Source organism: Seriola lalandi, unplaced genomic scaffold, assembly GCF_002814215.2.
Source record: "Seriola lalandi dorsalis isolate HSWRI2012SDOR001 ecotype SW California unplaced genomic scaffold, Sedor1 jcf7180002054784, whole genome shotgun sequence".
Lineage (NCBI taxonomy): Eukaryota > Metazoa > Chordata > Actinopteri > Carangiformes > Carangidae > Seriola > Seriola lalandi.
Window position 1 is genome coordinate 1,376,470 of NW_019525337.1, and position 16,374 is coordinate 1,392,843.

The 16,374-nt window shown below is 41.4% G+C and overlaps 1 protein-coding gene across 1 annotated transcript; it reads right to left on the reverse strand.

Moving 5' to 3' along the window:
• Positions 1-1,463: 1,463 nt before the first annotated feature.
• Positions 1,464-10,571, reverse strand: marchf3 (membrane associated ring-CH-type finger 3). Its single transcript, XM_023425568.2, has 5 exons — positions 10,482-10,571; positions 9,199-9,407; positions 8,332-8,536; positions 5,424-5,630; positions 1,464-2,173 (listed from the first exon to the last, which is right to left on the reverse strand). Exons 2-5 carry the CDS (start codon positions 9,381-9,383, stop codon positions 2,015-2,017), a joined length of 756 nt encoding a protein of 251 aa, XP_023281336.1. The 5' UTR covers positions 9,384-9,407; positions 10,482-10,571; the 3' UTR covers positions 1,464-2,014.
• Positions 10,572-16,374: the final 5,803 nt, after the last annotated feature.

A 16,374-nucleotide genomic window follows, 5' to 3' on the forward strand; every position in this document is an offset into this window, starting at 1 on the left:
CGAAGGTCTATTCTATTTTGCTCAATACACACCATGTGAAATCAAAAACGGTGCCTCTCACCAACTAGAATACTGTGGCCTATAGTTACTGTATTTAAAATAGATGAATGTTTTCCACCGAACACCTGCTAAAGTAATGACATTCCCAGAAGACTCAACTGTCCCTACTTTTTATGTTAGCCTGCTAACATGCTAAACTAAGACAGTGAAAGTGCTGAACATCAGCATGTAGTTTTCAGTAGCTAATGCAGCCTCACAGACCTGCTAGCATGGCTGAACATTGATTGAATACAGTTCAGTAGTGTTGCAGTAGCTGCTCTTGCTGCTCTACTGTAGATAAAACTGCCACTCATCAGTGCATGACTCCAGTTCACCAGAAAGTTCATGTAAAGGGTAAAAAAGAACATGCACAGGTTCAGCTTTTGCCAAAAAATTTGTTTCAGTGTAAATATTTTTAATATGTAAATATAACTATCAAGACTTTTCAGGAACTCTTTTTTCCACAAGGTTTTTCCACTGAAAGCTGTTTGTGATTATCCAGAGTAACATGAAGACTTTCTGTAAATACTAAACAAACAAATCCCATTCTTTGTCATCAGTGTGGAGGTAGAAATCTCATGACACCTGGACAATAAAACCCAACTGTCTCCATGGAGATTTACATCAGCTGTGTTGTGAATGATGAGCAGAGCCTTGTTGAATTGTTTGTGTGCGAAAGAATGAATCAAACTGAACAGCTGATAGCGGTCAGATGGATGACGTGCTGACCAAGTCAGCCAGATCAGCCCGTCATGCGGCAGGAGTGCAACATATGCAGGTACAGGTGAGGAGCTTCAGTAAACATTCACATCAAACATCAGAATCTCAGTGACTCTGACTGAGACTGTGACGTGATTGTTGGTGTCAGACGCTGGTCTGAGTGTTTCTCAAACTGCTGATCTCTGAGTTTTTACTCAGAATGGAAACAAACAACAAAAGCATCCAGTGAGCAGCAGCTCTGTGTTGATGAAAGAGGTCAGCAGGGAATGGACAGAAAGGCTACAGTCACTCAGATAACCACTCTTTACAACTGTGCTGAGCAGAGACGCTTCAGAGTGAACAACACGTCCTACCTACGACAGCAGAAGACAACATCAGGTTCCACTTCCTGTCACCAAGAATAGAAACCTGTGGATGCAGTGGACACAGACTCACCAACACTGGACAGCTGGTCTGATGGATCTGGATTTGTGCTGCGGGAGCAGATGGTAGGGTCAGAGTCTGAATCCATGGAGCCAACCTGCCTTGTGTCAACAGTCCAGGCTGGTGGTGTGATGGTGTGGAGAATGTTTTCTTCTTAATACCAATCAATAATGGTCTGAATGCCACAGTCTATCTGAGTATTGTTGCTGTACATGTTCATCCCTTCATGGCCACAGTTCATGTCACAAATTGGTTTCATCAACATGACAGTGAGTTCAGTGAACTTCAGCAGCCCCCCCAGTCTCCAGACCTGAATCCAGTAGAAAAACTTTGTGATGTGGTAGAACAGGAGATTGGCAGCATGAATGTGCAGCTGACAAATCTGCAGAAATGATGTGATGTAGTCACGTCAACATGGACCAGAGTCTCAACATCTGGTGGGGATCCATGACCTGAATAACTGAGGAACTAACCTGTGTTATTGTGGTATTCCCAATAAAGTGCTCAGAGTATTAGAACAGAACCACAGATGAGTTGGTAATCTTGAGTTAATTCCATGTGGAGGAAGAATAACTGAATCTTAATAGATTAGTCCAGAACATGACATTTTCTGATTGTCAATGTGAATTACACATGTCCACAGTTGCCATAGTGATGTACTTGTTCCTGGCTCTAAGTTTCCACAATAAGTCTGGTAGGGGAAAAGGTTGCAGTGGCTGGTGTAACAGTCATCCAGCCCACCATCCCTGACTTCAACTCTGCTGCCGTGTCAGTGAGCTTTATGACTCCCTCTCCTTGTATCTGAGGTATGTTCAGTATTGTGGAATCTGGTCTACACCATGGTCTCTTTGTTGGTGGCTTTGCTGAGGGTGTTTATGGACAGGGTCTGTTGGTTATGTGTGGTCTGGCCAGACAGGGGAATCTGGAGGCGCACTCTCTGGTCGGTCTTCTTCCACGTCCTGAACAGATGCATGTGGTAGCGTACAGATACCTGAGAGACAAACCAACATACAGTTCAGTAAAGTTTCATACTTAAGACGTTACCAAGGCTGTGATTAGGGGTGTCGTGCTATTTGCTTAAGTACTGGGGCGCACCTATGCAGCATTACATTAGTTACATTACATTAGCATTACATTAGTCTGACAAACAAACAAATGTTAGACTGTCCTGAATAGTTTAGAAAGTCATATATTGCAACTCATTAATTTACACAAAGACTCAAGAATGAAATGCTAATTAAAAATTATTAGAAAAATAACTGAAAACAATTTGGCTTTTCTAATAGTAAAACACTGAAACTCAGCAAATTAAACTCATAGGCTAAAATGATAAACACAGGGTGAATGGTTGGTCTATTCAAACTAGTTAGTGCTAATATTTCATAAGTACTGCCAGAGGAGATCCAGTTCAACTGGTTTTGCCTTTGCTATCCTCTTTTTTTTTCTCCTCAGCTGATTGGTCGTGTCTCAGCCATGTCCTGACATATGGAGAGGGGTTCCAGAAGCGCAGTGGAGACCCTTGCAATTTCACAAACATGAGAGATGACACGACACACGTGAATCTGTGATCGGTTGGATGTTATTATCAAGTTCATGTGGCTGAAGTCCCTCTCGCATTCAGCTGTAATGCATGGTATCAATGAGGTACAATTCATCAGTGCCTTCAGTTCTGGTGGAACATGCACCCCACCACCCAATTCACTGTGTAGGCCTTTTGTTTGTTCAAGTGTACTCCATCTGTGGGTCAACAACATCATTGGCTGTGCAGGAACAGCCATTGATCACTCTTATGGTGATTATACAATTCTGGATGTTGCTTATTAGACTTGTCAAAAACTGTTTCTGATTGATGCCCATAACTTTGGCCTTGTCTATGTTGGCCTCAAGAGTTTTGGTATCTGGTGATTCTTTCATTCGTTCATTTGGACTTGTATGCTTCTCCTGATGAGTTTGTCCACGTATGTGATGGAGATATTGCACTTCTGTAAGCACTCAGACAAAAGGGCCAATTCGTTTAGGATGTCTTACATGATGGCCAAATTTCTGAGGAGCTGCCTGGAGCACAGTTTTCTCTGCAAGCCATCATATATTTTCTTGTCACTGTGGGTTTTACATTCACTTGACATCCCTTGCCAGAAGTGTGTGTTCCGAGCTTCAGTGCTGTTCCAAGCTGCGGCCACAGCGCAGAACGATCTGGCCACCCACCATGTATAAAGAACATGCCCTATTTCCACCAGGTCCACATATACAAAATGGGGATCGCTGCTTTTGCTGGACTCTCACCTCAAAAAAACTATCAATGTGCTTTTGTAACTTACGGTGGTGGACTTGTCAATTATTATAGAGATGTTCCCTTTTATCTCTTTTATGTGGCTGCAAATCCTTTTGCGCATCTCCCCAGCAACATGACTGATTATCTGTGCAGCAATGTGCCTTGAAGTTTTCCTCTTTGGATTTGGAGAGGATTCGTTGCGCACCAATGTGCGCGCGTGATTGTTTGTGTTCAATTATTTTATTCGCAGCGATCGTAATTTTGCGCATTGCGGTTGTCACCTAAACTGGCAACACTAAAGGACTACCACTCTACTGACTAACACACCCCTTGTGATTTGAAGGTGGTCAGACCAGACACTTTTGTTTGGAAACTTCATTTCCAATCTTTGCTGTCAATCCAAGCCATGCTGTGTTTATTCCTCCACATTTCCTCGTTCCACAAAGCTGGGTAGGAAGCCCTCCTTTCTCCAGCCTCATCTCTACCTCTGCCTGTTTCTTCATCTCCACCTCTGCCAATCTCTCCATCTCCACCTCCGCTTGTCCCTTCATCTCTACCTCTGCCTGTTTCTTCATCTCCACCTCTGCCTATCTCTCCATCTCCACCTCCGCCTGTCTCTTCATGTTCATCTCCACCTCTGCCTGTCTCTTCAGCCTCATCTTCATCTCTCACTGATGTGTCCATTTTCTCTCTCCCATTCTTTCCCTTTGGGATCTTTGCCCTCTCTCTCTCTGATGGGCTCTCTCTCCCTTACTTATTCTCTGGTGTGAATTAGTAGCAAGTTGTCAAAGGATGAATGTCAGAGCCATAGATACATTTTTTTAGGCTTCCATATTTCCTCAAATAAAAATCAGAAGTCAAATACAATCTGGGTCTTGAACACGTGCTTGCACGAATTAATGAGGTTTGGTGCCAAATAATGGCCTGGAAAAAAAAGGGTGATAAACTCCTGATGGCTGTCAAATTATTTGCATAACAACTAAACATAATGTATATTTCCATCCCTTTAATTGAATAAATTCAACAATGTAATCATGCTATATTCAACAGTGGCACAGTGCCTGTAGAATGCATTTAAGTCTCAGCCAAACTGTATTACTAGTAACATACAAGCGCCATAAGTTGGCAGTAGCTAAGTTTCAAGTGCAACATCAAAACTTTGCAAGTCAGTGAGTTTTCCAAAACACATTCCTGCTAATGTTTAACAATGAGTCCTTCCTCAAAAGAAATTAAGGATTTCTGTGCTCTGAAACGTTTGAGGGCTTTTAATTTTAAATGGATACAGGAAGGGTTGTGTTTGTCTTGAATAACATAGTAACTTAAAAATGGAAAATGGGAGCAGTTGAGATAAATAAAGACTAGTCACTATTTGAGGGAATATGGTATTCATGTGTATGAATGAGAAAACAGCAACATTAATGTTACATTATAATGCTAATTTTAGTTAGCATTAACCTAGTAGAAGCCAATCATTAGCTATATTCACCATTTGCTAGCCCAAGGCATGGCCCTGGTCTAGCCAAGTTTTTAACACTGTTTATAACTACATCATCATAATATTTTAGTTACCTTTTTAGCTCTTCCAAAAAGTGAAAGGACTACACCCATGGTTGTGATGACCACTGAGCAGAATCCATTCACTAATGAAGACGCCGAGATGTGGTTAAAAGCCTAGAAAAAGCTTGAGTGAACCTTGAGCTAAGATTATTTTTCAAACTACTGTGTCCCAGGTCAAGAATGAACTTTGGCTCTAAAAGTTAGTTTTAATTTTGTTTGTGACTTTTGCATTGAAAAAGGACTGATATAAAAAATGACAGTATACAGTAACAACTGTAATGTGATGATCCCACAGATAATTATCACCAACTGCACCTCTCTCCACTCATTGATTTGGTTTTACACATGGCTGGATTATACTTATGGTTAGGAAGGGTAAAATATGAACAAGCAGTATAGACCCTGAATGTACCATGGTCCAGAAGATGTATATGGTAAACAGAGCCAGTGTTAGGACCAGCAGCCCCAGGGCCTCCATGCCGTTGGTGTAGTAGAGGTCCATGGCTCCCTGGACACAGAGCCATCCTGACAGACTGGCCAGTGGTGTGATGAACAGGAAACATACTGCATCTCCACACAGAGTCCTCCTCTGTTGATGCATGGATGGAGAACACAACCACTGTGGGAGGACAAGGGTGAAAGCTTGTTACATAATAAAAGACAAGTTCAACCCAGGATATGACAGTGGGCTTGGTGTGGATATACTGACATGAATTTAACACGTGGGCTGAAAAATATAGTATTTGGCCAGAAGGTGGTGCTAAATGACTGGATCCTGTGAATGGTTGCATGTAAGTAGTAGTAGTATTACAAGTAGAATTGTAGTACTAGTAATAGTAATAGTGAAGAAGTAAATAGTATTAAAAACCCTACAGTATCTACTGTGGGGAGTGCAGAGAACAGGATAGCAACAAGATATTATATCATCATAATACAGATAAACATTAATATCAAACAGGTTCATCATTGGGATTTCAAAACTAGTCCCATCAATTATATGCAGTTTTTATATTTCTTTAACTTTAAGACTCTGTACTCTGAACTTTTACAAAGAAAAAGTAGCGATACCACAGAGTAGAAAGGCCTCTATTTGGGTGGCTCACCTGGTAAGGCTCAGTCCTTACCGCAGCAGCCATGGTTCATGTCATCCCCACTGTCTCTTCCCTGACTTTCCTGTCTCTCTCTCACTGTCACTGTCACAATACAGCCAAAAAATAACTTAAAAAGAGGAGGGCCTCTATTCAGAATTTTGCCAAAAGTAAAAATCACACTACTATAACTAGAGAGTGTGCGTGAAATTTTGAAGGAACCTATTTCTTAATGAGGTCTTTAAAATGATACCAAGTTTTGTTGTTCCGCTTTACTTTTCCTTGTGCACATACTGTGTGATATACAACACTGTGACAAGGCTGGTTCACTACAACTCCACTGAATCAGAGGTGATTTACTGTAGCTCTACTGTGCTACTGTTTTATTCCTAAAAACAAGCCAACAACAGTAATAGCACCAACATGTGAAGACGCCAAACACTTGAGCATGATACCTTATATAATGATATTTAGGCTACAGTATATTGCTATGCCTCACCTCATCTGTTTGCAGGCTCACTGAAACACAAGTACCGTAATATTTAAATATACAATATTACTATTCCTACACTACCTTATGACACTTTTGTGTGTGTGTGTGTATATGTGTGTGTGTGTGTGTGTGTGTGTGTGTGTGTGTGTGTGTGTGTGTGTGTGTGTGTTCTTTGCAGAAAGTATTTATGATGGGTTAGACAAGAGGTTGAAGGGAAATTAGGGAAACTGGTGGGAAAAGTAATAGAAAGGGTCAAAGACCAAAAAAAGCCCAGCCCTACCCACTCATCACCTAGTTTTTTTTTTATTTAAAAGAACTCACATATAAATATGTTATTGAGCTTAAACAAACTGGAATCAGGCTTTAAAATAGTTTAAATGGTTTAATGTCAATTGCCCAAAGTTACTAAGATGTAATTCTTGAAAAGGTACATAGGTTTTACCTTGGTGTCTTCACTGTCAAATTATTCCCAAGCTTTAGTTCTCAGTTGGAGTTTGTTAGAATCACAGTTTTAGATCAATGTGGTACAACGGACTTGCAGCATGATTTTGTACAACAACCATGTATAAATGCACCATATCACCCAAAAGTGACAGTGAAAAAAAAGCCTAACTACCAAAACTGAAAACAGAGGACTGAGACTCGTCATTCCTAAACTGACCAAGCTGTTAATACAGTGACAGCTAAACTAAGTTTGACCGTTTTCTGATGGTTGCAAATATTATTAATGTGAATGGGTAATATCAATAATGGCTGTAAACAAGGAAACAGGATCACTTCAAAATTCATCACCCTCATTCTTCATCAACACCCAAAGGTCTCTCCATTATACTGTTTGCTAACAGTCAGAGGACCTGCACAACACCACAGGTGTTTTCAATTATTCAGATGAATTAGAGAACTGAGGTCAATATAAAAATAAATAAATGGAATTACCTGTGAGTTTAGAACAGACCCAAACTAATAGCTCCCACAGTCTCCAGACCAGGTAACAATCTATTCTCTACATTTCCAGCCAACACTATGCATGTGTAGTAATGCCTGATAGCAGGTTCATGCTGTTCAGTGTGAAGCTTAACCTGGTGGAGCACATGGTGCTTAATCAGCAGATTATGAGCTGTGACCACACATGCAACAGAAGAAGTTGAAGAGCAGCAGGGGGAGGAAACACCATCTAATCTGGCTCACAGGCTAAGTGGCTTTAGGGGTACAAGTGGTCCAGCTAACAGCAGCAGGTCCTCCAACGTGAAGGCAGCAACTCGCCAAGAGGCTCCTCCCACTGACTGTGACTTGCTGTCTCATTGAGAAAAGAAGAGCAGCGTGTGACTGCCTTCACTCACTGAGCAAGAGATGCTTCATTTTTACTTCTCATCAAGACTCACTTAGTTAGCTGTCAGTAGTGGTTTGTACTGCTAAGGACATTATCTCATCCAGTCAGTCAGGACTGTAACATTCATTCAGTCTCAAATATAATGTTTTCTTAAAAAAGTCTGTGACCTACAGCTGAGTTTGACATTTTCATAGGTGGTTAAAAAACACAATTAGCCACTGGACATGTCTGGCCTGAACAAAACTGCAAAGTCAACATTATTAAAAAGCTGTAATCCTCTATCTCCACCTGCTCAGTGGAATCAAAGCACACAGATAGTTTTGACAAATACTGTAAAACCTTTTAAGAATTGAATGCTGAGGAACAGTGTGTTGATAAATTGACAGTGTTGTGTGCTGCAAGGGTCTACCTCAGTCAGAGGTTTTGGCAGGCGCTCCAGTGCAAACTGGTGGTAGCAGAGTTCACAGTGGCTGCTGTTGGAGGTGGTGAGCCAGTGCTCCAGGCAGGCCTGGTGCACCATGGCCAGGCTCCCAGAGCAGTCACAGGGAGACAGCAGCTGCCCGGAGGACCCGTCCTCATGGCAGATCCTACAGAACGGCTCCTCAGTGCACAGACTGGCACACAAGAGACAAGAGTCATGTGAGAGGATAGTAGTCTACACCTGTATGTGGGGATGTCTGCTGGTGGTGTGAGTGGTTCTACATTGTGTGGAAGCTTTTCTCCTGTCATTGGCCACAAACAATGGCAACTGAACACTTAAAGGCCTCAAATGTTGCAAGACCACTCTATCAGGGGCCCATTGGTAAAAAGCTTTACTGTACCTTATGTACAGTAAAGCCATCATGCTTCTCTTATTTATTTATTGGCAGAGAAGTAACATGAAAAGCTCTTTCAAAGTCATTAGGGCCGCGACCACTTCTGTATACTTGCTAAATTTAAAATTCTGTTCCAGGCTATATTCTGTTTCAATTTGTTGAGATGACAAAAAATCAAAAACATTACGCACACTAACTCTGAACCAGTCTGACGGTCCCTCATCCACCATTGATGGAGAAAAGTGAGGACTGTTTGCCATAAACTATAAAAACCTAAATAAACATGATCCATTCACACCTCAGAGTGTGGGAAAAGTTTGGCCTTGATATGTGGTCAAACACTTTGAATCATCTTGAGAACCATTAAAACAGAATACTGTCCCAGAGGTGTTTTGTATAGCGATGTCGTAAATCCTCCCATCACACTGTTCTAGTGGGGTAATAGAAAGCTGTTGAGTTACCTGTCTGCATGTTCCTCAGTGGGCATGTCTATGTGATGGTCCATCACTTCCTGGTTGCAGCTGTTGATTCCTGTTGAGACCTCCTCCAGCCTGTGTTTGGGCATTAATTTGACCTCCCCCACAGGGCTCAAAACCCACGGGCCGAGGGGTTCCTTTGCTGTCATGTCTGGTGTATGAGGGGCCATTCACTCATGTGAGGAGCATAACATCTGTTAGCATTCACAGAGACAGACAGGTACAACAGATACAGTTTCTCCTTTTATCATAGCATTCTTCATGCGTTATGGTCTGTGATCATAAATATATCACATGAAAGATAACATTGTTATATTTACTGAACTGATGTAGAATTTTAAAACCAGCAAGACCAGGTCAAACCCTGGTATATGTCTGGACCACGTCTAGACACTGATTGAAGACATAGTTGAAAACTGTTGTGGAGCCACTGCAAACAACTGACATCATGGAGTCCTGTCTGTTTTCAGTCTAGTGTCAGCTGGTTTTAGTCTAGTATGAGCTGGTTTCAGTCTAGTGTTAGCTGGTTTCAGTATACAAATAAATAGTAATGTTGCTCTTTTCTGTAGATAGGAAACTGTTAAAAGAAACTACATAATTTTATAGAGGGATATGTCAGTGTTGTATTTACAGCTTGGTCTACTGTATGCAAGCAGCCAAAAAAAAATTATGAATCCGTATCAATAAAAAAAGTTTTTGTTAAAGAGGGGAAACAATTTGACAATGCAGTAGAAAATTTGCAGCCTGTTTAAAGTAAAACAATCATGTTTATTTAAAAACTTAGTTTTAGTGACTTATCTTTGGCCAATTCAAGATATAAACGTCAAACGTCAAAAGTTAGATTTCCACTGAAAACATCTTAAAATATTTTTTACAGCACTGACAGATTCTAGTACTAAATTTAGACAAAAGTTACCAGATAAAATGTAGATTTCAACTGTTTCAACCTACAGATTTCATTTGCACCACAGCTCATTCTTGACTGGCTGAAATGTCACTGTTCTATTTAATTTCTAAATTAGGGTTAAAAAAAAAAAACAGACAGGTGCAGAGTTGGCTCAGGTGAACATACACCTCACCTCATTTGGAATAATATGCCTGATAACAACTGGTGTTTATCACAGACATATGAGCACAAGCAGTGACACATGAAACACAACACTGAACTGCTGCCACTTACACATAGGAGAGCTAATGACAGCTAAGCCAACAGGCTTCAAACAACAGCTTGTATAAAGTAATAAGTCAGTTTCCAACAGTCATCTTACCACCTGCTTGACATCCACAGTCACTCTGTGATGGTGTTTGCTCCCACTCAGTAAAAACCATCCCTGTCCCTGTGTGTCCGTCGGAGAGTGTGTGTGTGGCTCCTTCTCCTACTGAAGCCTGCCAGCAGATTACCGTGGTTGACGGATGGCAGTGAGAATAGTGAGGGATTAGACAGAGGGGAAAGTAAGGGCCAGGCCAGACAAATGGAAATCACATCAGGGTGAGTTACACCAAGCAGGAGCACCACCTCACCATATCCCCCCTTAATCCTGTTAGGGGGCTACTGGGCAGGCAGCGGAGCATGCCTTTAACTGGCCTCCCAGCTCCTATGCTAATGTGGGCTGGTGTGGGCTGGAGCTGCTTCCATGGAGGAGGAGGGACATGAGATTGTGTTGTTGTTGTTGTTGTTGTTGTTGTTGTTGTTGTTGTTGTTGTTGTTGTTGTTGCATCCTCTAAAATTTGTTCACAGCCAAGACATCGATCCGACACAAATGACGAATAATAATCGAACATGAATGAAATAAGATCAACAACCTCTTACAAACTCAACTAATAATAAACTAACAATAAACTAAACTCAAACTAAAATATTTGCCTTGGAACTTTGGCTCTAGTTTCACAAAAAAATTATTAGGAAGTAATATAAAAATTAAATATTTGTACTAAATTATGACTTTTTTCTTGTTCTTTGTTCCCCACTTTATAAGCATGGCATAGTTTCGGTTATTGTTATGATATTATCATTAGTAGTATATGATTATTGTTCTTTTTGTTGTATAACATAATCCCATTCAAACAGCCACTAATATACAACACACGAAGCCTTACTTACTGTGGGTGTGTTGAGTGTCCTGAGTATGAGAAATATACAAAAGGTAAATTGTCATCTTTGACTCAAACTTGGTTTAAAATGCAAATCATGTGAACTTCTGCAGTCACAGGACGTGGTTGTTTTACTCCACAGTCACAGCAGGGGCGTGTCTGGGGTGGGCGCTGCCCACCCAGAGATAAGCCTTGCCCACCCAGAAGAATCATCTGCCCATGAAAACTCTGAAAAAATCTCTGTTATAGCTATTTTTTTGAGCATTCATAATTTTTTGTAATTTTGTCACTGGTCATCAAAAAATGCACTGCTTTCATATTGGCCATTTTGAAGGTGTGGGTGTGCTTAGTCAGTGCTCCTCCTTTACATTATCGCCAAACCACGACGGCTCAGTTTGCATGTTTTGCAAACTTTGGCTATTGGTTTAGTGATTAGCCAGCTAGCTAGCCAGTTCCTAGATAGCTATAGCTGATTGGTTGCTAGTCACTGGAGTTGGCTTGTTGGGTATAAAATATTTTTACAGAAGGCTAACATGATTAGTTTTATTTAGCTTCCCTGGTAAATCTTCCAGCATGGATAGGTGGCTCATTAAAAAATAGGCACCCACCTCAACCCCAGTGCATGCTGCCTCCACTGTCAAGCCCAACACATCTACCAACACCGAGCAAAGCGTTACTGCCTCAGTGTCAGGGCAGCAAACTTCCATCCCTCCAGCTCTGCCATGTCCGCTCCTGACTTAAATACGGATAGCCCATCCCAGCCCATTTTAAGTAACTATCCCAAGCCCCCATTTGGACAAACTGTGAGAAGCTTTCGTGCAGGCTGGTATCAGTCTGGACCATGGCTAGAATATTCTGTCTTGTGTGATGCCAGCATTTGCTTTGCCTATCGCAAATTTGGTGTTTCCAATTCCGAACGAGAGGATATATTCACGAAACATGGATACACTAATTGGAAGAGAGCGCTTGAACGAGACGGTGGTTTCCTTAAACAAGCCTCTAGTATTCCTCACGTTAGAGCGATGTCTGCATGGCAGGAATACCAGTGTCACTGAGAGACCGATCCCAAACTCGCAGAAATTGAAAAAAATACAAAATAGTAAAAGAAAAAAAAAATATACAAATGAGAAATAATTAAAAAAAAAATGTTTAATTGCTAATCACATCTATGAACTATTTTAGTTCATCATGCAAATGTTGATCATACAGGCACTGCTGCCTGACCCTGTGCATTCTATTCTATTGTAGCCTACTGAAGATCCAAACCAAAGTTTTCCTCTCTAGTTCATCATATAAATGCTCATCATAAAATCTAAATCTAAATTTGATTTATTTTTTTATTTTTGATTGGGCAATGGCCCCAGACACCCTACAAAAGTTGGATACTGTAATTGTATTCCTTTTGCCAGCTCCCTCACCCCTTCTCAAAATTAAACTACACCTTTGTTTACATAGAAAAAGAAACATTTTTGTTGTTGCCCACCCAAATAATCCAAATGCCCACCCAAAGATGACATCCCAGTAACACCTCTGAATCACATACACATTCAGTTTACCTCCAACAGAGAACAAACCTCTGACACTGCATCCTCAAACCCCGAGGACAAAGCAGGACAAAAATGAAAATAGTTATGCAGAATGATTATAGATAACACATATACCTTACTGCAATAATCATTTAGATCAAGACATCAGCTGTTTTTGGGTTAAGTACACTTACCAACATATTAAACAAAGTAAAACGTGTGTGTTTCTGTGAGTGTGAAATGTGTTCGAACAGAAACTCTTCCATTTATAGTTATAATCTGATCTTCACGTGAGCTAGTCCTGCTGAAAAACAACTCTTGAGCAGAAAGGAGACAGAGGACTCTTTTTGACTCTCTCTCTCTCTCTCTCTCTCTCTCTCTCTCTCTCTCTCTCTCTCCCTCTCCCTCTCTCTTCTAATCCTGTCTGTTATTCATTCCCAGGCTGCTCCTGACAAAGCCCAGGGGGAATGCACAACATAGGGAATTCCTTCATGAACAGACTTAGAGGATGGATAATTCCTTTGACAGCTGCAGGACAGCAGCTAACGGGGCCCCAGATATGCTGGATAAAAACACATATACACAGGGCCCCATCAGGCCACGCTGGAGAAAAGCCACTTCCTGTCCTGTCTGCCTCTGGCTGCAGGTCTGGGTCTGCTGATGTTGTGTCTGGGCTTTAGTCAAGGTGTATTTGCAATCAGTGGAACCTTCAGCCCCAACTCCTCCCCATTTGCTTTGTTACTGTAGATGGGCTGGGGGCCCTCTCTAATCCTGCTTAGGGCAGGAGCAAGGGGCCACTCTCCAGTCTATCGATCCCTCGCTTCATCAGGTCCCATAATCAGTGTCGGAGCCAGACAGTTTTCATAGGGGTGTGACCTGTTTACAGGCCAGTTCTCACTTTGGACTGGCTCAGGAATTGAAACAGGTCTGGAGCCGATCAGAGGTGATGATGATGTTTACAATAGTCAGAAAGTGTATATCTAAAACAAATTATGGATATACAGGCAATAAGAAAGAGAAACTGCCATTTTATTTAATTTATCATTATTCTCATTATCATTTCTTTCTTTTTTTGTAGCGTTCCTCCATTTATCCTTTTATATTTGTGTCAGACTAAGTCATATATAACCTTGATTAATCCAGTGTTAATCTACCAACTCATGTACCACAACAATCTAAGATTAAAGTCGCTTAAAAAAAACGCTGCGCCATTTTCCAGTGACAGCGGTTAAAATATGTAAATCCAGCATGTGGCTCAGTCTGAACTGATAGCAGACAAAAGCACTGTAGGAGGCTGTCTGCTTCATGCTTCGCCCGTACACCCTCATCATCATCATACTACAACACTTGATCTGAGGAGAGGTATCAGGTCTTTGTATGAGTGAAAATAAGATCTAAAGGGCTTCAGTATCTAAAGTCAAAAGTGTTTATAGCTGTTCTGAATGGTCTTCTATCATAACCTCCTCTGGCTGCATCCCGCTGCCTCTCTCTGTCCAGGAGAAGACAGGAACATGAGACACAAGTGTCCAGGTGCTGCTGAACTCAATTATCCTAATGTCTTCGCCAACTCCACACAGGGCAATGTTTATGAGGAGTTGCCATGTTTGTGTTTCCTGTTGTAGATAGGCTATTTTTATATAGAGTGAAAGAGTGAGCTACAATATGGAAACCCTCAGACAGACTGTCTAAAGTCCAACTGGAGCGTATAGGTAGCTCTGTCTAGAGTGAAATGATTCAAACATCCCAGAATTTCAAATAATCTCTTTTGCTTACCTATAATATACATAATAAAACATCAGGCAGCTGATTTCAGATTTAAATGTCTCAATGTTGCTCAAACATAATTTGACATCTGTGAACTTTATCATTGTACGTGAAAATAAAGCAGAAGTCAAACATGGAGGACATCTGAAGATTGTCATCTCTGATATGACCAATGGCCTTCAGTCATCTGCATAATTTGCTAAAATGTCTGATTACTGTGTTTGTGAATGCCATTTATCATTTCATTAGAAAAATCGTAATAATAGTTCTTACATCATAATGATACGGCTGTAGGTGAGTTAGTAAAAAAATAAGTGTGGGTGAAAGTTTGTTGGGGATGGTTTAAAGAAAATTTGGTGTTTAAGGGTGTGGGGGAGGGGGCCTGCCTTGACCAGTTGGGTCGAAGGGAGGAAGAGGGGGTGGGGAAGGAGAGAGAGAGAGAGAAAGAGAGAGAGAGACCATGACAGCATCATGATATACATGATTCATATATGATATACTGTTGTGATGATGATATAGTGTAAATACTAATAGTAACACCCATAGGTAATGGTATAATTAAAAATAATAATAAAAATAAAAATAACAAAAACAACAGTAGTAATAATAATATCAATGAATGTTGTAGTGTCAGATCTGTATCCTGCAGCTCCACAATCAGAGACACCTGCTGGATGAGAGCGAGCGAGACAGAAACACAACTAGGGGAGAGAGATAATACAAGTCAGTCACTGTGTTTGTGTCAGCCTGTTTAAGCAACTTCTCAGGGGTTTCAGACGCTGTGAGACGATACAACAGGAGCTTTATCCAAAGCAAACTGAGGCCTTAAAAATATTAATATTTAAATGCCATTTTTATCAAATGCTTCACCAAATGTTTCTGTTGATGTCATAAATAGAAAGTGGGCAGAGAGAAGCTCAGAGGGGCTTTGCCAGGACTGTTTGAAGTAAGGAAAGGGGTCAGTGAGTGTTTTATCTGGGGGACAGCACGATTTGATGCTAATAGACCTTTCAAGGGTCTTTTTTTAAAACACAGATAAGAGGATTGGCAAGTGGCTGGAGAGGAGCAGTCAAAACAAGCCAGGAAACCTCATCAGACACCAGACTGCCGTCTTTCCAGACGTCTAAAATATATTTCTTCATGACTTTTGCTCAGTCTTGTGTCTGCACCTGATGTCTTTTTGTGTATAACAATGTCCAAGTGTTGTGGAGGATCTGAGAGAGCATGCCGTTTGTTTCTGGACATCATCTAAAATATGTGTCTCCATTAAAGGAAGAACCCCATCAGCTTTCAGAGGACTAATCATTGAAGAATGCTCTATCAGTCAGCACTATCAGCAGCTCCTCTGGTAGAAGAGGGGGGATGTCTCTCCGTTTTAAAATGGATCCTAAAGACAAAGGAGAAGTGAATGCGCCAAGTGACTCATGTCAAGTGGACATCCTTATCTAGGAAAGATGGGATGGCTCTCTCTTGCAATGGCTCCACTGCTCTCAAGGCAGGGCTGGCAAACACACAGGCAGAGAGGAGGTCTGCTGCAGGGTTCAGTCAGGGCAGGAAGGTGCTCTGATTTCAGAAGATCCTTCTGATTGAGAACTGAGAAGCAGTCCCTAGAGCCAAGAAAAGCAGAACAGAGAGTGGTGTAGATCAGGTGGGACAGTGGTCAGGTCTCCTGCAGGTGGGTGGGAGCTCAGGAGGAGAAGTGGTGGATTGGTCCAGAGCAGACTGCTCTACTCCAGGCAGCTTGTCCCTTCCTCAAGGCAGGCAGCAGCCACAGGCCACC